At 45.7% G+C, this 23,220-nt stretch overlaps 1 protein-coding gene across 1 annotated transcript in view; it reads right to left on the bottom strand.

Moving 5' to 3' along the window:
• Window positions 1-18,176, bottom strand: part of PDIA5 (protein disulfide isomerase family A member 5) — an 86,322-nt gene extending 68,146 nt beyond the window's left edge. Inside the window, exon 1 of the mRNA XM_069475114.1 lies at window positions 17,999-18,176. Within this exon, the coding sequence (XP_069331215.1) occupies window positions 17,999-18,040 (42 nt within the window). The 5' untranslated portion in view covers window positions 18,041-18,176. The remainder of the gene's footprint in view (window positions 1-17,998) is intronic.
• Between the last annotated feature and the right edge of the window lie 5,044 nt (window positions 18,177-23,220).

The following is a 23,220-nucleotide window of genomic DNA, read 5'->3' as shown; positions in this document are numbered from 1 at the left end:
AAGAGACAGTCTAAATAAATAGTCTAAAGTCACTGCCAGGATTCTGGGCCGGGAGGCTGGAATGTCAGCCAGAGATGGAACAATGGAAAGTGGAGGAGGCTTTTCCCTTATGATGGGGAAGATGACAAGGCGCTCAGGTTTTGGACACGTGGACAATAAGGCATCAAATACAGGCATCCTCCAGGCTGTAGGGTGAGTCACGATGTAAGTGAAGTCTCCGCAGGCCAGGATCAGAGGGAGAAGACAAGGAACACCTCAGTCACGGAGGAGGAAGGACCAAGAGGGAGGTGGGGAGGGCTGCGTCAGCAGGGACAGGCAGGAGACGCTTACACAGAAAAGTGGGTGATCCACAGGCAGGCCGAGTGGGGAGAGGCTGGGAAAGGGCCCGGGAACATCCGAGAGAACGTCAGTGGTGGGGGGCGGGCAGGGCTTGGCAGCCAGGCTGCCAGGAAGAGAAAGTATATCCAGCGCAGGAGCTGGGGTGACACAGGGGGAGCAGGGTCAGGAGACGGATGGGTTGTCTCCACTGAAGATGGGGGCATGGGGGCGTTTGTGGGCACAGGAGAAGCAGGATTTGCCTAGAGAGACAAGCTCTGAAGATCTGAGAGGGAGAGAGGAAAAATGATCAGGAGAGGTGGACCTAAGGAGAGGCCAGGGAGAGGGCACCCAAAGAGCTAAGATGCTAACGAGGCTTCTGAGAAGGGGGAAGGATGAGAGGTCCCTCTGTGCCTGGCCACAGACAGACCCTCACCCTAGCGGGAAACCACAGAGGCAGCCCAGGGGGGGCCCTTCTCCACTCCCCTTAAGCCCAAGGGACTGTCTCCAGCCACTTAACATTCGTTCTCCTCCCCTTCAGTCTATTTTAACCTTTCCAACAAGCAAGCTCCTTCCTTGCCGTAAGATGCAGCCCCAGTGAGCCTCTGAGGGCCTCACCAGGAGCCTTCCTGCAGACTTCATAAGTCACAACCCACAAACCTTGATAACAACAATAACTACAGCAACAATAACAATGTTAATGATGCATGAACTACCAGCTCCTTTGTCAAGCCCTCAGGGGGGAAAGGGCAGGGTTTCAGAAGTGCTTCCAAAGCCAGCCATGGTTCCAAGCCAGCCATGGTATTGTTCCTGGGCTTGGCAGGCTCTTGACATTCTAAGTCAACCTCTTCAGAGGTAGAGGAGAGAAAAAAGATCCCCTTTGTTCACCATGCAAACTCCTTCTGACCTTCTCCAATAATTGCTTTCTTTCTGCTCACCAACCCTCAGCTTTAACAGTATTTACAGCAGCGCTGAGCGGCCCCCACTGGCTGGGGTGAGACCCATAAAACATTTCCCTGGTGCAGGGCAGAATGCTGCTGGGAAGCACGGCTTCCCCTTCTCTGCTGCTGGGAAATAGAGGCCTCCAAAGCCAGGCCCTGCCTGTATCTGCAAATCAGCACGCCCACACGCCCCTCACAGCACCAGCACCGCACCCCCAGCACCAGTCCCCTTCCTCCCCTGAATGCAGGCACAGAGGTCCTCACTTCTACCGTCTGCCGTGGCTGGAAGCGATGGGATGGAGGCTGAGTTCTCTCCTCCTCTTTCAGACTCCCTGCAGTGCTCCTGTAACAGGTGTCTGCCCCCATCAGGGCCTGCCAGACATACAGCCATCCCGCTTAGAAACCCGCTCTCTCCTCTTCCCTCTGCAGCCTTCCAAACACCACAAAAACAGCACTGGCTTTGGAATCATACAGACCCGAGATAAATCTAGGTGCCAACACGTACAGCAAGATGCCCTCAGGCCTGTTACTAGAACTGAGTGTCACCTGCCCACCTGTAAAGTGGAGAGGAGAATATTGATCAACGCCTACCTTGCAGGGTTGGCTCAGGATTAAATGGAGCAGGGGCAGGGGGGGTTGGTACACAAAGAACAAAAGTACATAATAATTGTAATGAGCTTTATTAGTGAGACAACCACAAGTGGCGCAAGGACAACAGTAAGACGGGGACCACCTCTTCCTCTCCAGGGCCCCGTCTGCAATCAGGCAGCACAGCAGGTCCGGGCAGGAAGGAGTGCACACGTACACACACTCAGCATCAGAAAACCTGGAATCATCGCCCAGCTGCACAGTGACCCAGACCAAGAGGTCACGCAGCACATTTAGAGCGTGCTTCCCAGGTTTCATACCCATCAACCACGTTTACCCCTCGCAATACCCCAGTGGGCAGATACTTACCTCATCCTACAGATGAGGAACTGAGGTTCAGGGAAGTTAAATTACTTAGGAAGGTCACACAATAGGTAAGTAGCAGGTCTCCCAACTCCTGGCCAGAGGAGGCCTGCTTCTCTTAACCCTACAAGCTCCCTGGACTGCTGCAACAGATGGGACAACCCAAGCAGAAAAAAAAGCACCTGCCTCCTAGGCAGGGCCGGTCTGTGCAACCAGGAGAAGCCTCCATCTCCCAGAATCCCAGGGCAAGGAGGGTCCCCAGCAGGGATTTACACCAACCCTCTGCTTTCTGCAAGCCCAGAGGATCCTAGAGTCTGCCGGGGTTTTCAAGGTCAAGAGCACAAAGATCCTAAATGTGACAATTAAGCCAGTTCTGTTCCCAGGCAGAGACTGTGTACAGGAGTATGTGCTCCTTCCCACCTGGCTCTGGCCCCTCCTGCCCCACTCCCCACGTGCTAACACAACACACACAAACCCCTCTCTTCACTTAACCTCGCCTAATGATGCTGGTCCCCAACCACCACACCGCCAGGCCAAAGAGCCGTACAGCACTGGAAAACAAGCTGGGAGAGCAGTCCTCGCCACAGCACACCTCAGCTTAAAAAAGCTCCTCGTCTCCAGGGCGTGTGCCAGGACACTCACATTCTCTGTAACCGGCAAAGCCGCCTGTCATTATAGATTTACTAGTCAACGCTGATCTCAAGCCAGAGATACTCAATTACGTAAAAGTGGCTTGCTAAAGGTGGAAGATCTGGGGACAGAAGTTTAACATTTAGGAAAAAGGGTGGAGGCGGAACTTGACCTTTTTTGCTCTGTCACCTGAAAAAAGATACCCTTCTTAGGCTGGGAGCTGTGAAGAAACTGGTTTAATTTAGTTTAACCCACATTTTGCTCAAAATAGTTTTGAAATGTCAGAATGTAAAAGTCTAGACTCTTAAGAAGCTGGTGGTAAAGGGACTCACGGCAAAGGTTAAGAACAGATGAGGGCCCGAACCCAAAGTCAGAGAACTTGAGCTGGCTGAGAATTCAGAGCTCAAGGTTTGGTGGAAAGAGCACTGTGCTTGGAGTCAGAAACCCGAGTTTTGTGCTGACTTTGATAGTTAATGGCTGTGTGACCCTGGACAAGTCATCTCTCCTTCTCCAAGTCTATTTTTTGCTCTGTAAAATGAAGGGGCTGAGAGTGATTTCCAAAGTCCTTTCCCATAGCGACATCTGGTAAACCTATTCTCATGACCATGACCAGAGAAGCACCATAAGGTAATCACAATATGTGAAGAAACCACTGAGTTTTCCTGGGCATGTGGCCACCCACAATAAAAGCCACACCTCTCACCTTGCAGCAGCAAGTGTGGCCATGTAGCTAAATTCCAGTGCCTGGACTGTAAGCATAAGCATTATGTGGCAACTTTTAGGAACTGTCCCTGACATCTGGTATGAGAGTCTTCTCAGTCCTCTCCTCATTCCTGCCAGCTGGAATTTGGACAAGGTGGCTGGAACTCAAGCAGCCACCTTGAGACAATGAGGAGGAAAGACTTGTTAAAGATATGGAGTTAAGATAGAAGACACCTGGTTCCCTGACACCACAGAGGCATATATAGGCCCTGGAATATCTCTCTCCAGGCTTCTACATGAGTGAAATAAACAGTCTTTTAAGGCACTATCATTTGGGTCTTCTGGCACACATGTAAGTAGATCTTGAGTACCTACTGGAATAAAAGCTTTAACTAGAAAAAAAAATATTAACAGCTATTCCAGTTGGGATATTTCAAAGCGCCTAAAGTACAAAATCATACATTATACTTTAGATAAATTATTTATAAGGAAGGAGACAGAGAGACTGTTAAGAGACTGATGTACCCTGTGTTCTTCCTAATAACCAAGAATTTCACTGTGCCTGTTCTTATCAGGTACCTTGGTCACCCGGTGACAGCTACCCACACACGAAAGGAGAATTAGCTGGGAACTCCCCAGTTTCCCTACCCCAGCCCTTTTCTACTAAGGGGACCACTACAAGAGACCAAAAGGCCAAGACATCTCGTGCAATTCACAGGTTTGAGTTGGGCTGGCTGGTTTCCCCTATACAGAAATCCTCTCAGAATTCCTCGCATGCCATCTCCAGCCTCCAGGTAGCCCTCCACAGCCAAGGACTCAAAATTTCCTGAGACTGCTCAAGTCAGCTGGACCCAGAAGGTTGTGGGAACTCAGCATGTTAATATGCAGAAGTCCGTGTCCTATGCCCTACCCATTTCATCTCGGATAACTCCAGTCAACAGAAAGTTTAAATTCCACCCTCTCCCACACCCATCTGTCAGCCTATCACACTATAAAGACGACAAACACATCCCCTCTTAAGATTCTCTAGGTGAAATATCCCAGTCCTCACCTGTGACCTCAAACCCCTCACTACCCTGAACGATCTTCCCTAGACACAGACACCTCAGTGATTCTCACAGCTCATCCGGATGCCGGGGAGTAGGGTGTGACAGCTTGACAAGAGTAATATGCTAAGTTACACCTCAATTTCTTCTTTAGAAATAAATATCTATGCTTTCCTAATTCAAAATATGGGAAATTAATCTCAACACAAATCTTCACTGGTGGGACTCAGTTTAAAAAAAAAAAAGTTTGAGAGACACCAGTAGTGAATCTCTTAAAATATGCAGCCCAACTGTCATACACCGCTGGCAAAAACCTAAACTAGTACAAATTCTTTCGGAAAGGTATTTGGCATAATTCATCAAGTATCTGAAAAGTATTTATGCTCTTTGACTTGGTAATTCCACTTCTGGGAATCTGTGCTGAGGAAATTAGCAGAGGTTCTGACACAGACATGACTCACATAGGCCTGCTCGTAAGAGTTAAAACCCGTAAACAACCTAAACGTCCAACAGCAGGGGAATGGTTACACGAATGACAGTAAACCACTCAACAGAATATTACAGCCATTTAAATGATGTATTTAAAGACTGCAATGCGAAAATATTTGTTTTAATGTTGAGTTTTAAAAAACTAGAATTCAAAATATACACGGTACGACCACAACTATAAGTGAACAAAATTATGCTCAGAAAAAGACTGGAAGAAACAAAATGCACCAAAGTAAGGATTTGTCCTTGGATAGTTTTTATTCTTCCCCTTTATTTTTCTAACTCACCATAATAAGCATGTCCAATTTAAATATTTAAAGAAAAAAAAAAAAAACTCCCACCATTTGGCTACCGTTATGGAAATAATTAACAGTCTCAAAGTATCTCCCCACCAGAAAATTTAACTTCACAGTGGAGAAACAAGGCAGAAACTCCATTAACTAAGGGACCGACCGTTAACGTCACCAGTTATGTGTCAAATCGATATCATGTGCCTCCTGATTAAATGCACTAAATGGAAACATCATCAAAAACAAAATTGAGGGAAATTTTTCCAAAATGTCACGGTCACAAAAGACAAAGCCTGAGGAACTGCTCCAGATTAAAGGAGACTACAGTAAAGAAGGACAATTAAATGCAATGTGTGATTCTGGACTGGGTCCTGAACCAAGTACCACTTTTCTGATTTTGGTCATTGTACTGTGGTTATGGAAGTGAATGCCCTTGTATTTTAAGAAACACTGAAGTATTTAGGGGGCAAAGGAGCATTATATATAAATTTTATATAGAGAAAGGAAGAGTATGATAAAATAAATGTGATAAAATATTATTATTTGTGGACTCTTGATAAAGGACATACGAGAATCCTTTGTATTCCTCTTGTAACTATTCTATAAATCTGATAATGTTTGCAAATAAATTAGGAAAAAAAACTTGCCTAAAAAAGGAGGCCAGGGATGGTGGGTATACCTGTAGTCCCAGCTACTCAGGAGGCTGAGGCAGCAGAATTGCTTGAGCCCAGAAGTTTGAGGTTGCAATGAGCTATGATGACGCCACTGTGTTCTGCCCAGAGTGACAGAGCAAGACTGTTTCAAAAAAAAAAAAAAGGAAGTAAAGAAAACAGGCACCCAAAACAAAACCAAATACTGCCCCTACCTGCCTCTCTGACACCCTTCGCCACCTAGCAGGTGTTCAGGGAGACTTCCCTCGAAAGCACAGTGCTTATCTGCCCTCTACACTGTTAGCTGGATTGTCTGCTCACATGACACGGCACAGATTTTTTCCTCAGGAAATATATGCAATCTGCAAAGTGCTTTGGCATAAAACATACACCTAGCAAATACTTATAGAATGGGTTCAATGAGAAAGAGATATAAGAAAGAACATTAATTTTAAAATATAGGTAATTTATCCCTAAAAGGGCAAATTTTAAGCATCAGTCACCAACCACCACAGCTAAATACCACTGTTCACAAGGAGTGAAGTCCTGACCTCAAATCAAGTTTGGGGATCTTACCACTGATGCTTCTCAATTGTTCAAACATCTGCCCAGCAGCCTTCGAAATAAAACTGAGCACCGTGAGTCCCTGAATGGTGATACCGTGTGTGTGTGTGTGTGTGTGTGTGTGTGCGTGTGTGTGTGTGTGTCTCGGGGGAAAGGGATGGTGGGGAGGGGGCTGTCCCTGGGATGTGGGATCCTTGGCTAGTGGCAATTGAAGGAGCTAAATGTGCTTATTAAGAAAGAGAGAAAAATGGGAAAGCACTTGGCAAGGAATAGAACCCAAGAGAGGTTCTTTAATTCCAAAATCCAGGGCTTAGGGGATTAACCCATGATAACAATAATAGCTGAAAGTGCAGCGTGCTGACTGTGTGACCAGCAGCAAGCTAAGCAGTTCACATGATTACCTAATTTAATTATCTTGACAAGTGTATGATGTAGGTATTTTTATTATACCTACTTTGTAGATACAGAAACTGAGACTGAGAGGAGTTAAGAAACTTGCTCAAGGTCTTACAGCAAGTAAGTAAGAGAGCTGGGATTCAAACCCAAGCCTGACGGACTCCAGTGCCAGAGTTGGAGCATAAAGAAGACAAATTCACAGAGCCACACACGTCTATCTTACTGCTTGCTCCTGTGAATGCAAGGCCAGCTGCATTTCTTATGTTTTGCTTCCTTTAAAAAAACACACCTTGGGCCAGGCACAGTGGCTCCTGCCTATAACCTCAGTACTTTGGGAGGATGAGGTGGGAGGATTGCTTGGGACCAGGAATTCAAGACCCAACCTGGGCAACATAGTGAAACCCTGTCTCTACAAAAAAATTTTTTTAAATTAGCGAGGCAAGGTAGTGCACACCTGTAGTTCTAGCTTCTCTAGAGGCTGAGAGCAAGAGGATCACTTGAGCCCAGGAATTTGAGGTTACAGTGATCAATAATCACACCACTGGCACTCCAGCCTTGGCAATAGGGTGAGACCCTGTCTCAAAAAAAAAAAAAAAAAAAAAAAAAAAACCCACCAAAAAGCACACTTTATGTTGGGGCCACACAGTAGATTCCCACCCTGTATTCCCCACTGCACAAATGTGGCTGTCAACAAGGGACAATTCAAGGGCAGGACAACTTATCTGAGGGTTTATAAAAACAGGTTTTCTTATCCTGAATTTGCAACTGCAGTGCATTTAACCAGGACTTAAGTCCCTAAAGCTTTTAATGTTTTGGAAAACCTCTTCTAGAGCCAAGGGCTTTGGATTGCTGCCAGCCTATTGTGCCAGGCCTGTTAACAAGGAAGAACTGGTAGAGGGAACATTGAATTAGGCAGCAGGGAGGGAGGAAGAGCAGGTGAGTTCCCACTCCAGAAATCCACCTCTGGCCAGGAGCAGTGGCTCACACCTGTAATCCTAGCACTCTGGGAGGCCAAGGCGGGAAGCTTGCTTGAGGTCAGGAGTTTGAGACCAACCTGAGCAAGAGTGAGACCCCATCTCTACTAAAAATAGAAAAATTAGCCAGCATCATGGCATCAGCCTGTAGTCTCTGCTACTGGGGAGGCTGAGGCAGGAGGATAGCTTAAGCCAAGGAGTTTGAGGCTACAGTGAGCTATGATGATGCCAGGGTGACAGAGAAAGACTCTGTCTCAAAAAAAAAAGGCAAAACAACTCTACCTCAAAGCTCAGTTGATTGATAAAATAATTCAGTGCTTATGACCTATGGTGTACATCTGTGCTTTTACGCACATTATCCTATGTGATCCTCTAAAGTTTAGAGTCTAAACCAGTGTTTTCTACCCTTCAGGTCTCAACCCAAGAGCCAAGTCATAAAATCAGTGGGTTATACCAGCATTGCTTAAAAATTACAATAGAAAACATTTGAGTATCATAGGTAGCAAGACTACACATTCAATAAATATTTATATCTGTTATGTTAATATTTATGTACATATGTACTAGGCTATATTGTAATATGTGTAACTAATTGTTCTTACAGGAGTTTAAAAACGGTTATGAATAATCTGTGTTTATAGGTGGAAGTGGCACTACTCCCACTTTAGAGATGTGAAAACTGAGGCTCAAAGAAGTTAAGGGACTTGCCTCGGGTCAAGCCTACGACCAGGACCCAGACTAAGGTCTGTGAGCACAGAGCTGATGCTCTTCTCTACGCCCGTCAGTGTGAATGGTTCCCACAGATATCCCTTGAGCTCTCTCCTGCTCCCTGCAGCTCCACGCAGAACGACACCCGAGAGGCCAGCAAGTCTGCTTTCCCTCCCAACCCAGCTACTGAGCGTGACCAGCTGGAAAGAGCTGCAGTGACAACCTGATCCATCTTTCCTCTGCACCCGCCATGCCTGCAATCCCCCAAATCCCTTCAGAGGAAAACAAAAACAGCCCGTGTTCAGGCCAAGCGACGCTGCAGTGGACACCAGTGACACAGCTTGCAATACCAGCAGAACTTGTACCACACGCTCAGGCAAGTGGTAACCTTGGCTGGCAAAATACTATCCACCACGTAAAATTAATGTTGTTAACTTATAAATTTGTCCAGTTTTGTAGCTGCACCACAGCGCTCAGTATAGATGTTTTGGAAATAAGATTCCTGGGGCTTATCCTTGAAGAAAATCATCTCAAGCGTCTAGGGGCCCAGGAATCCATTTTTACACATATCCGCTTAGAGACACTCCACCAGTGACTCATCTTTTAAAAACCTTCTCTCTGAACTCCAGGTCTCTCCCCTCTCCAATCACAGCAGAATTTTCCACGTCGCCCTCCTCCCATCCATTCCTTGTCCCTCGGAAATCAGAAATCTGCCCTCATCACCACCAAAGAGGCTTTTGGTGGAGGTTCAACAATGACCTCCCTGTAGATGAACCCTACAAGCACTTCCAGTTTTTGTTTTGTTCAGCTTCTTCATCCAGATGGGGCATTCTTGGTTTCCCTCCTACCTCTCTTGCCATGTTTCTTGTTTTCTTCATAAACCCTCCTTTGCTCCCCCATCCTTTAAATGCTGACGTTCCTCAGGGCTCACTCAGTCCACCCTCTCTCTCCAGCACACATCCTCCCCGAGGCAATCTCAGCCCCTCTCCCCAGTGGCACCCCTAATTAACACCTCCAGCCCAGACCCCTCTTCTCAGCAACATGTCCTTACATCCTGCTCACTCAGATGTATATTTCTCAAATGCTAAAAACCTAATTCTCATATAAATATTAAATAGATACTAAACATATTTCAAAGTTTTATTTAACTCATTAATAACAGACCCTAAAAAAAGATACAAGAAGCTAATATACATATGGCCAATGGGGGGGGGGAAAAAAAGAATCCTGATATATGTCTGCTAAATTAGATACCAAACTGGTCAATGTCCTTCAGGGCAATAACCTCTGGGTTTCTCTTCTTTACCAAAAAGAAATTATTTGCATCCTACCTACCTTTATAGACTATGGGTCCTAAAGAATAATAAACAACAGTTGTATCCCGTAGAACAGCAGTCCCCAACCTTTTTGGCACCAGGGACCGGTTTCATCGAAGACAACTTTTCCACAGACTGGGGCGGGGCGGGGAGGGGTGGAGCTCAGGCCGTGATGTGAGCGATGGGAACGTAGCAGCTGTAAATACAGAGGAAGCTTGGGGTGGGGCGGAGCTCTGTGGCCCCACTGACCTGACCGCAGCCCAAGAACACCAAATGGCTCTTAGGTGGGCTTCTTAGACAATGCTCTTGTATGACATTAAAAAGTCACAAAATCATCTTTTATTTCCAAGTTTTTTTGGATAATTTTTCTTTACACTAGGATCTATGAATTTGGGTGGAGAAAAATTACATCTTTATTTTCACAAACCTCTAACTGAAATTTAGCCTTTCCTTTATCAGGAATGTACTTATGAATGTATAATAAACGTTTTCTACACTTATGAATGTAGGGAACAACTTACAGTAGTAATTACAGTAGCAGTGTCTGTGACTTTGCCGCTAATAGAAATCATATTTTCTTATCACATTACAAGGTGTCTTGAAACACTATTTATGCTCATCACCTTAAAATTATAGAAGTTATCAAACTTGTAACTTAGTCTTCTTATATGATGCATTAATAGACATAAAAATCTTATCACAACAAATTTGTTATAATAGTTTGATAACTATATTTTAATATAACTGGTTTCTTTGTAATTCTATGCATTGTTTAACACATTTAAAGCATTATTCTAAGAAAAGCCCATAGGCTCTCAGATAAGCCTTTCCTGACTCCCTGAATTAGGTTAGGAATCCCTGTTACACATTCTCTTACCACATTAAATGTTCTCTTTCCAGCACTTACTACCTGAATTAAATAATTAATCAGTGGCTCTCCCACTAGGCCGTGGGAGGAAGGGATGATGTCTGTTGTATTTATCGTTATCCCCAATGCCTTAGCATGGGGCCTGGCTTGTAAAAGATTCTCAAGGAAATATGTTTGGAAAAAAAAAGAAGCATCTGTTGAATGAATGAATACGTATGGCACATGACGCTGGTCCACATTCCTTTAAAATAGGATGTACAATACTCTTCCCAGGACCCAGCAAAACCAGACCCCTTGAAGAGAACAAACCTGCTTGTTCCTCGGGACCCTGCCTTACTTGGCCCAACAACAGAGCTTTCCAACCAAGCCCACATCTGGCTCAAATACAGGATCGCCTTTATGTTTAAGCCTCAGCGTATAGCCCCCAACCTGGACCTTCATTAATACCTTCCAACAAGGAGTAAAGGACCTGCTCACAAACTCAAGAAATCTTCTTGTGCCGAGGGGTTGGAGGAACTATAGGATTCTTTGGGGGAGCAGATACTCCACCCCTTCCCACAGCAAGCTGTAATGAGTTGGAAACCCCGAAGCCAGGCACAGGCCACCAGCACACCATCTGGGAACAGAATGCACATTAAACTGGGACCTCAGTATGACTTTGAGGAATAAAAGACACAAAAAAGGCTATTCTAACCCCATACTTTATCTGAGTCTTTAACCCCCCACTGCACGATCACAAAGCTAATTATTTAGAAGTGGTTGCAATTGGTATATAGAAAGAGCCCCTGTTGACATAGTGTGGTCAGAGGGAACAGCAGACTAGAGCTACTCCTGGAAGGATAAAGCCCATGAGTGCCTAGGTAACCAACCCTCCTCCTGTGCCAAAGCCATCAGGGAGCTAAAGAGCAAGTCTCAAGGACACTCCCAGAAAAGGGCTGCCAACACGGCTGCTTAAACATTCAAGTGAGCCACCGAGAACAATTCCTGTGTGTCCCAACCTATCTCTCTGCACCCTCACCTTCCAGGCCACACACCCCAACCTTGTCTAATGGTGTGTCGCTTCCCACCCCTCTGTCTGTCCACCCACCCTTGCTGGGGTAATGGTACTTAGCCAGCTTACCTCACCAAGATAACTCTGGGCTCAAAGCTGCACTGACGTGAGGTATGTGGAAATGCTCTGCAAACTCTAAAGACCTCTACAAATGCACAGGACTTTGGACAGTTCTGTCAACAGAGGCTCCAGTCAGTGCGGCAAGGTGGGGCAGGCAGAAGGAATGGGCCAGCCCACCATGGGTGAGCATTGTGGCTCCTTCCCTCCCCACCTGGGGCCTAGTTTAAAAAAAAAAAAAAAAAAAAAGAGGGGAGGAAGGGGTGGGGGACAAATAAACCATTCAAAGTCCAGGAAGTGTCAAAGAACTTAAGCTCTCATTACACCCCATGCATCATTTCTGGTCCACTATCACTAGCCTTGAAACTGACCACAACTACCAAGCAAGATACACAGCCCAACAGAACAAAACCGCAGAGCTGGGGCAAAACCCTCCAGGGATACAGTGTGGTTGGTGTCTCCGTTCCCAAGAGAGGACCCACTTTCAGAAGAAGAGGAGAGAAATACAGTGCACTTAGATCCTTAGTCCCTCTGCACATGTTCTCCCCTCAAACCCCAGGTCTCTGCAGGGGCCCAGCAGGAAGGGGACTGGGAGGGAGTCCAAGGACCTCCGATAGGGCGATCCCAGCAGCCCAGGAGCCCCCCACCCAGTGTCGAAGTTGAGCGGCCACCCTCACAGCTCCCTCTGGCCCTTCCCTGCCCAGCTCCTCCTCTTAACCGACTCCCTCATCACTTCTTATTCAACAACCTGCAAGGACTGCTGAGACACCCAGTGCTTGGGCACCTTTGCCAAGCACTGTGCTCGGTACTTCCTGTTTCTTTCCGATCCTTTCAGTTCTGCGAGATGGATATTATTACCACCATTTCTAAACAAGAAAACTGAGGCAGGGTCACACAGCTCCTGAGGGTCTGGCTGGCTAAAAGCCCATGTTCTTTCCACCACATTACACTTGAATTTATCTTGTAGATTACAGAGAGGAAAGTAAGAGGATGAAAGTGTTGTACTGGGAAAATTAACCCAGTCTCTCCCCCTCCAACCCAGCCCTACATATGGCCTGACTGATCTTGTTATTAAAAGGGCAGCTTTCATCATGTCTCTCCATTACCTACCGAATCGAGTCCCAATGGCTTTGCCAGGCATTTAAGGTTCTTTACGATCCACTTTTCCAGTTTTATTACCCCCATCGCCAGACTCAAACCCCTCTTCCATCCAGTCTGGCCTATCACTCCTCATTTCCCATGTCTCTCACTTGGAAGGTTTCCTTCTCTGCCTGCAACATTAATTCCTTCAGCCAAACACAGACCAGCGCCACTGCACGCCAGGCCCTGGACCAGGTGCTGGGGACACGATGCCAGGATAGGAGGATGGCTGCCGTCACAGAGCTCGCCCGGAGTCTGCCCTCCTTGAGAGGGCAGCTCACACCTCGCTCTTTCCTGGGGCCTCGTCCGGTCATTTGGTGCTCCACTGCCTGGCCCTGTCCTGATCCACAGCACTCAGCTATACTCCCACCTTGTGTGCCAGGCCTGTTTTAAGACTTCCGCCATAATGTGTTCGTTTCTATAGGAAAAGTGCACTCCAGGTTCCAAATAGCATTATAGATGGCAATTAGGTCCCCAGGCCAGCCCACAAAAGCCTATTAAATATATAACAGTCCGAAAGAGCACAGAACCTAAATAAGTATACCTTAAAAGCTCTGCAGGGGAGACCAGGGGCAAACATCTGCCTCCTACATCTCCACCCACTGTCCCCCAGGGGCAGGGGCAGGGAAGCGGGCGGGAGACAGGGGAGAGGCAAGAACCCAATTTATAATTCAGCAGGGCTGGCTCTACTCCCAGCTCTGCCTTTACTGACCAGGTGGCCTGCAGTGAGTGGAGAAGGCCTCGTTACATCAGTTCTCAGATTCCTGAATCTCACAGATTGGCAGAATATCTTTTTAAAATATAGTTTAAACTATAACATATAATATACATGTATTTGTTTTAAATAAATATTGTCAAGAATGGACCTTTTAAAAAGAAATCACAATATACTAGAACCAGTTTCATCTTTCAAAAGGACACTATGACACCACCCCCCAAATATGGACATTGTATCAGAAAAGTGAGCAAATTTTTAAACTGATAATATTTGGATATACGGGGGAAAAAAAATATTCACCATTGTTATTTTTCCAATCTATCTTCGGACCACGAAAACATCACAGCCCAGCTCCAGTCCTTGGCCTGACGTTGGAGAACCACCGAGCTAGGAGATCCAGAGTTCTCTCCAGCTCCACATTTCTCCATTCTAGACTGCAAGACAATCAGCATGGATAATCAGCTTGGGTGGCCCTAGGGAAGGTCAGCTGCAGGGAGGAGCTGGGCTGGACAGCAGGGATGGGGGATGGGCACGGCCTCCCTAGTCACAGCCCCTGGGGGCAGAGACACTCAGCCTGGAAGCTCTTAGGACTAACTTGTCCCAAGTGTTGACTGTGACACTTTATACTTCCCACCCCAGTATTCTTCTGGAAGGCTGAGGGCCTCCAAAGGAACATTTTTTAAAATCTTTATTAACTTTTCTGATTATAAACTAATACATATTCATGGAAAAAACTTGGAAAACAAATGAAGGCATAAACAAAGAAGCAAAAGTCATCCACAACTCCACCTTCCAGAACAATCACTGTTAACATTTTGATGCACTGCTAATTCTTCACACACATAATAACTTCAGCCACCCTGGGATTTGGTTTTATATCCTGCTTTTCCCCTAGTTATCACACTTGAGCATTTTTCCACATCCTTAGATATTCTTCATAGACATCATAAAATATTGTAATAATAAACATAACATTCTAGTAAATACATTCTTTATAAATATTGCAATGGTCTGAACGTTTATGTCCCCTCCAAATTCATTTGTTGAAATCCTAGTCCCCCAATATGACAGTATTAGGAAGTGAGGACTTTGGCAGGTGATTAGGTCATGAGGGTGGAGTCCTCATGCATGGGAATAGTGCCCCTTAAAAAGGGACCCAAGAGCCAGGCACAGTGGTTCACATCTGTAATCCTAGCACTATGGAAGGGTGAAGCAGGAGGATTGCTTGAGCTCAGGAGTTCAAGACTAGCCTGAGCAAGAGCAAGACTCTGTCTCTATTAAAAATAGAAAAAACTAGCCGGGCATGGTGGCACCAGCCTGTAGTCCCAGCTACTCAGGAGGCTGAGGCAGGAGGATTGCTTGAGCCCAGGAGTTTGAGGTTGCTGTGTGCTAGGCTGACGCCACGGCACTCTAGCCTGGGCAACAGAGTGAGACTCTGTCTCAAAAAAAAAAAAAAAAAAAAAAAAAGGACGTAAGAGAGCTCTCTAGTCCTCTCTCTATTATATTAAGGATACAATGAGAAGTTGTCTGCAACCAGAAGAGAGCTCTCACCAGAACCCAGCCATGCTGGCACCCTGATCTTGGACTTCTAGCCTGCAGGACTGTGGAAAAACAAATTTCTGCTGTCTATATGCTACCCAGTCTACAGAATATTTGCTATAGCAGGCCAAACTGATGAAGAAAAACAGCACTTTCCATGGTATGGACAAGGCCAGATATTATTTAACCATGTCACTATTGTTGAGCATGTAAGCCATCTCCATATTTTTGCTATTATAAAAAATGTGGTGGGTGTACATCCCTGTATACAAATCTCTGCAGATGCCTTTATACTTCTTTATACCCTTCAGGTCACAGCCCAGTGCTGTGCATATATCAGCCCTTAGGAAATACTGAGTGAACAAAGAAATCCAACAGGCTCCCAGGGACCTCAGGAGCCCTTATCAGATGGACACAGCATTTAAATTTACAGAGGCCCAACCTGGTGTCCAGCAGCCACTCACCACTGCCCCTGTTGGCACACCCTCTCCAATTCCTACTTGCTAAGCCAACTCCAAGGCTCAGGGAAAGGAGAAGATATAAATTGTCCGCTCAGGACTTCCAGTGCTCTCAGCAAACCTACCTGGCTTTTCCGCACCTTCCCATGGAAGGTTCCAGCAGATCTCCGCTGCCTAGCTAACTACCACACTCCCTTCAGACTCTACTCAACCCACCCCCTCAGGAAAACCATGGCTGACCCTGAATCTAAATTAATGTATGGCTCCCATTTAATGCAGGCTACCGGCACTTAGGGTATTAGCATTTGCTGTTCTGTCATTATTTCCTCATAGGACTGATTCCCCCACCCAATCCAGGGCAACACCAGTGGGCAGGCACAATGTGTGTTTTGGTCCCCACCCAAAATCCAACCCAATGCCACACAATGTGATTTTTTTTTTTTTTTTTTCTGAGACAAAAGTCTCACTCTGTTGCCCTGAGTAGAGCGCCATGGCGTCAGCCTAGCTCACAGCAACCTCAAACTCCTGGGCTCAAGCGATCCTCCTGCCTCAGCCTCCTGAGTAGCTGAGACTACAGGGGCACCACTACATCCAGCTAATTTTTTTCTATTTTTAGTAGAGACGAGGTCTCGCTCTTGCTCAGGCTGGTCTCAAACTCCTGAGCTCAAGTGATCCTCCCACCTTGGCCTCCCAGAGTGAAGGAACTTCAGATTCCCAAGCCACTTGTTTTCACAGGAGGGAGGGATAAGGGAGGAAAGCAGGATCTCCTGAAACAGCCAAAGTGCAAGGACCTGATAGAGGTCTCACAGGAGATGGCTTCGTCCTCCAAACAGGCCTTCCTGGACCAGAGACCCGCCCAGACCAACTGGCTCTAGGAAACTGGTGGCAAATGGAACGTCCAACATACCCAGACACAGTGAAGTGACACTGCCTCACTCCAGCCTGGTTCACTTCCAGAGGGAGAATGCAGACCTAAGGGAACAGGGAGCTCCCCTCCCACCCACTTCCAGACAGACACCCCCAAAATACTAGGTCACTCCTCAGTGGTGAAAAGGGTAGGGTATTGGGAGATCGAAGTCGTTAAACCAACTCAATCCACACTTTTTCTCCTCCCGTTTGCCCAGCTCCTTGCCACACCCAAATGGAAAAAACTGAAAAAATGTGGGTTGTTGAGGATGCCAGGGGCAGTAAGTTCCCTGGAACTTCAGGGAAAAAAAAGTGCCAGGATGGTCCTAAAATAAGGGAGATCAGAGTTATGGGAGAGGTGGGGAAGGAGACCACGATATTCCATCACACACCCACAGCAACACCAAGACCAAAGCCCGAGTCTGGGTGCAGCCGATACACCCATTCCTTCCTCTCCCAGGGATGTCTGGACCCCCCAACCCCCGCCCTAGTGTGGCAAACTCCTCTCGGAGCCCACCCCTCCTCCTCCATTCTTGTAAGACTATGCAGTGCACAGAGCTTCTTCCTCCGATACTTCATCCGTCCCTCATGACCACCTTGTCGGGGGTATCTTTACCGTCCCTATTTCACGGATGAGTAGACTAGTTCAGATACGCTAAATGAGCCGCCGCGTCACACCGCTAGAAAGTGGCTGACGCTCCAGCCAGCCTCAGTCGGTGTAGGAGCTGAACTCCTCGGCGGGGGCCGGCGGCTACGACCCCACCCAGCCCGCCCAGCATGGCCTGTGGGCGGAGGCCCAGGTGGTGACCTGCAGTTTCCCAATCGCCTGGGGTCGAAACCAAGAACAAGGTGGCCCTAAAACAAGGTTTCCAGCAGTGCGGGTGTAAAGCACCCACACCCGACCCTGCACTCACACAGGTGCAGGGCTCGGAGTCTGGGGCGGGCGCACCCCCCGGCCCCCTCCCCCGGCGTCCCGCCCTAGCGGATGGCCGCACCCCGACCTGCGCCCCCGCAAACTTGTCCCCACGGCGCAAGCACTCTGCGAGGGATCGCCCAGCGCCCCAAAGCTGCCTCCTGCCCCTGCGCCCGGGAGCGCTCAGCGGGCAGGGCACCGGGACGCCCCGCTGCCTCCCGTGCGGCCACCGGGCGCCCGCCTGCCTGGCACGCACGCCTTTATCCCGGCGCCGAGGCAGCTCCCGGCGTCCCAGAAAGAGCTGGAAGCAGAGAGCACAGAAGGGCACACGGGGGGCACGTGCCGGCCCCGGCCGGCTCCCGCGCTGCAGCCTCACCCAGATCGCCAGCAGCAGCCACGCCGGCCCGGCCCGCGCCATCCCCGCCGCCGCTGCCCACCGCCCGGCTGCCGCTCCGCTCGGGCTCCCGCGCCGGCCGCTCGCTAGCTCCACCGTGGCCAACAGCCACGGCCACTTCCCAGCCGCTCCCCGCCTCCGAGTTCCCGGTGCCACGTCTGCCAAAGCATGCGCAGCAGGCCGCGAGAGACGGCCGGGGAGCGGTGCCTGCTGGGAGTTGTAGTTCGTAGCCAGGCTGAGCCGGGGGCTGCGGGCGGGGACTGGGCCCAGAGGGAGTGGGGAGAGGCAAAGTCAGGGACTAAGGGAAGGCGAATAATTTGGGGAGCTTACTCTGTGCCTGGAGCTTCAGAAACAATATCTCACTCAGCTCACAGATGTAAGTTTTATATTCCCCACCTTGAGGATGAGAAGGCAGCCCAGAGAATTTAAATAATTTGACCCCAATCAGCATTACCTGTGAAGAATAGGAAAAGCCCTTATCCTGCCTCGCAGGCTTCCGTCCGCCTTTTCTTTTTACTCAGTGAAACATTATTGAGCTGTTGGAAAACAATTTGGTGGCTCCTCAAAAAGTTAAACATAGATTACCGTAAGACCAGCAATTCCAGAGCTTTAGTCTATACCTGGAATTGAAAATAGGTAGTCAAATAAATGTTTCTATGCCAGTGTTCAGAGGAGCACTACTTACAATAGCCAAAAGGTGGAAACAACCCACACGTCTGTCAAGGGAAGAATGGATAAACAAAATGTGACGTATCCATGATGGAATATTATTTAGCTATTAAAAGGAATGAAGTCCTGATACACCTTGCGATGTGGATGAATATCAAAAATATTATGCTAATGAAGCCAGACAAAAGGTCACATAGAGTATGATTACATTTATATGAAATATTTAGAATTGGTAAATCCACAGAGACAGAAAGCAGAATAGTGGTTGCCTGGGGCTGGGGAAAGAAGGGATTGAGGAGTGACTACTTAATGCGTACAGGGACTCCTTTGGGGATGATGAAAATATTTTGGAACTAGGTGAGGGTGATGGTTGAATAGCATTGTGAATGTACTAAATGCCACTGAACTATATACTTTAATTGACATTGTATGAATTTTATCTCAATAAAAAATTCAAAAGAAAAAACCCTTTATGGAACCCATTTCATGTGCTAAAACATTCCTGCATGCAACCAGTTATTCACTGAAGACTGTTTATTGAACAGCTACTATGGCCTGAGGCTCAAGATATACAGTAATAAGATGGACAAGAGAAGTGTACAGTGTGGTGGATTATAGCTGAAAGATCCCTGCCCACTGTCTAGAGATTCAAAGCTCAAAGCCTAGAAGTCATCCTTGACTTACCCCTTCTTCTCTCCTCAACAGACCCACCCAACCCCTCATCATGTCCTGTCAATTCTACCTCCAAAATATATCTCTTCTGCCATCTCCTGAGTCTAAGTAACTGACATAACACTGACTGTCACATAGGCAAGGGTAATGGTCTCCTAAAGAGTGTGACTGCTTCTTCCCCCTACAATCCATTTGTTAATGTCAGTTGGATCTTGCTTGTCGCTCTTCTGAAACCCTCCTGTGGTTTTTCATTGCCCTTAGAATGAAATCCAAACTCCTCCCATGACATACAAGCCCTGGGTGGTCTGGGCCTCAGCCCTCTAGATCTCATCTCCTGCCTCTCCCCAATCCTTGCCTGTTGGGCTCCAGTTACACAGAACATCATTCGCTGTCCCTTCTCCTCCCCAGAGCTGCTCCTACCTCAGGGCTTGTGCTCTTCCTGTTCTCTCTGCCTCAGCACTTTCCCTGGTCTTTGTCTGATGTCACCTTCTAATCTTTCAGGGCACTCCTATCTGTCCATTCAGAGCAACTCATCTAAAGGCAATTTGACTCTCCCTACCACCAAGCCCCATATTTTCCCCCTCAGGTTCTGCTGAGTTCTTGCCCAGTACTTACCATGATCTGCAATTACTTAGTTGCGTTCATTGTTTCTCCAACTTGAGTATAAGTTTCCTCTCTCTCTTTTCACCACCTCACTTCCAGAGCCTAGCACAGGACCTGAGCCACAGGTGGTTCTCAGTGTTCTTTGTATTGAATGAGGTAATGTGTTAGGGAATTTCAGAAATTCTTAAAGCAGGTTGGAGACAGGGCTTCCTCCACTCTGCAACCCTAAGCTCATGGGAAAGTGAGCCTTGCACTTCATCTCTATAGGTCTTTTTCTTCATCTCTTCATCTGTAAAATGAAGTGGCTGGTGAGGATATGGAGCAACTGGAACACCCACATTGCCAATGAGAGTGTAAGTTGGTTCAACCAGTTTGGACAATTGTACATTTGCAAAATCTATACAAAAATGTTCATAGCAGCTTTATTCATAGTAACTGTTATGCACTTAATTGTGTCCCCCCAAATTCATATATCGAAGTCCTAACTAACCCACAGTACCCCAGAATGTGACTGTATTTAGAGCCCTTCAAGATGTAATTAAAGTTAAATGCAATCATTAGGTGGACCCTATTCCAATATGATTGGAATCCTTACAAAAAGAGATCAGGTCTATCAATTTTGTTTATGTTTTCAAAGAACCTACTTTTTGTTTCATTGATCTTCTATATAATTTTGTTATCTTTGATTTCATTTAGTTCTACTCTGACCTTAGTTATTTCTTTTCTTCTGCTGGCTTCGGGTTTGGTTTCCTCTTCCTTTTCTAGTTCATTGAGACATGTCATTAGATTATTAATTTGTGATCTTTCTGTCTTTTTGTTGAGGTATTTAAGGTTATAAATTTTTCCGTTAAGACTGCTTTTGCTCTAGCCCATAGATTTTGATAGATTTTGTGGTCTGAGAAGGTATATGGTATGATTTCTATTTTTTTTAATTAACCTATGTTTTGTGGCCTAAGATATGATTAATCTTGGAGAATGTTCCATGTGCTGATGAGAAGAATGTATATTCAGTAGTTTTGGGGTAAAATGTCTGTAAATATCTGTTAGGACCATTTGTTTTAGAGTCCCATTTAAGTCCAGTGTTTCTATATTTATTAATATTTTTCTGCTTGGATGATCGGTCCAGGTCTCTCAATGGGGGTATTAACCAGGAATAGAAGAGAAAAGACTCAAATAAGCTCAATCAGAAGTGAAAAAGGATCTATTACAACTGATACCACAGAAATGCAAAATATCATCTGCGAATACTGTGAAAAATCTCTGTGCACATAAACTTGAAAATATAGAGAAATGGACAAATTTCTGGAAACACACAACCTCCAAAGATTCTATCAGGAAGAAGTAGAACTCCTGAACAGAACAATAACAAGCAATGAGATTGATGCAGCAATAAAAAAAAAAAAATCTTCCAAGAAAAAAAGCCCTGGACCAGATGATTTTACAACCAAATTTTACCAGATCTACAAAGAAAAGTTGGTACCCATTCTGCAGAAATTATTCCATAACATTGAGAAGTAGGGAATCCTCCCCAACTCATTCTACAAAGCCAGTATCACCTTGATACCAAAGCCAGGAAAGGACACAACAAAAAAAGAAAACTACAGACCAATATCCCTTATGAATATAGATGCAAAAATCCTCCATAAAATACTTGCAAACTGAATTCAACAGCATATCAAAAAAATAATCCATTATGACCAAGTGGGCTTCATCCCAGGGATGCAAGGATGGTTCAACATACATAAATCCATAAATGTGATTCACCACATTAACAGAAGAAAAAACAAAGTTCATGTGATCATCTCAATAGATTCAGAAAAAGCATTTGAAAAAATTCAGCACTCTGTTATGATAAAATCTCTTAACAAAATAGGCATACATGGAACATACTTCAAAATTATAAAAGCCATATATGACAAACCCACAGTCAGCATCATACTGAATGGGGAAAAGTTGAAAGCATTCCCCCTAAGAAGTGGAACAAGACAAGGGTGCCCACTGTCACCACTTCTATTCAACATAGTGCTGGAAGTCCTGCCAGAGCAATCAGGCAAGAGAAAGAAACAAATGGCATCCAAATCCATAAAAAGGAGGTCAAACTACCATTTTTTTGTGGATGATATGATTCTATATCTAGAAAACCCCAAAGATTCCACCAAGAGACTTCTGGAATTGAGAAATAAGTTCAACAAAGTCTCAGGTTACAAAATTGGTGTACACATATCAGTAGCATTCCTATACACAAATAACAGTCAAGCTGAGCATCAAATCAAAGACTCAATACCATTCACAATTGCTACAAAGAAAATAAACTACCTAGGAATATACTTAACCAACGAGGTGAAAGATCTCTACAAAGAGGACCACAAAGCACAACAAAAAAAATTGCAGATGATACAAACAAGTGGAAAAACATATCATGTTCATGGATTGGTAGAATCAACATTGCTAAAATGTCCATACTACCCAAAGTGATTTATAGATTCAGTACAATCCCCCATCAAAATACCAAGGTCATATTTCACTGATCTAGAAATAAATAATTCTACACTTTGTGTGGAACCAGAAAAGAGCCTGAATAGCCAAAGCAATCTTAAGCAAAAGGAACAAATCTGGAGGCATCATATTATCAGACTTCAAACTATACTACAAGGCAGTAGTAACCAAAACAGCATGGTACTGGCACAAAAATAGAGACATAGACCAATGGAACAGAACAGAGAACCCAAATATAAAACCATCCACATACAGCCAATTGATCTTTGACAAAGCAGACAACAATATACACTGGGAAAAAGAAGCCCTATTCAATAAATGGTGCTGGGAAAATTGGATGGCCACATGCAGAAGAATGAAACAGGATCCAGATCTCTCACTACTCAAAAAAAAAAAGAAAATTAATTCAAGATGGATAAAGGACTTAAATGTAAGACATGAAATCATGAGAATTCTAGAAGAAAATATTGGAAAAATTCTTCCAACTTTGCCTAGATATCAGCCTAGGCAAAGAATTTATGAAGAAGATCCCAATGACAATCATAACAACAAAAATAAATAAATGGGATTTGATTAAATTAAAAGTTCTGCACAGCCAAGGAAATAATTAACAGAGCAAATAGACAGCCTACAGAATGAGAGAAAATATTCTCAAGCTATATATCTGATAAAGGACTAATAACCAGAATCTACAAAGAACTCAAACAAATCAGCAAGAAAAAATATCAAACAATACCATTAAAAAGTCAGCAAAAGACATGAAC

This window comes from Eulemur rufifrons, chromosome 7 (genome assembly GCF_041146395.1).
Source record: "Eulemur rufifrons isolate Redbay chromosome 7, OSU_ERuf_1, whole genome shotgun sequence".
In the NCBI taxonomy this organism is placed as follows: Eukaryota; Metazoa; Chordata; class Mammalia; order Primates; family Lemuridae; genus Eulemur; species Eulemur rufifrons.
The sequence above is the reverse complement of the archived record's forward strand: the minus strand, read 5'-3'. Positions and strand labels throughout refer to the sequence as shown.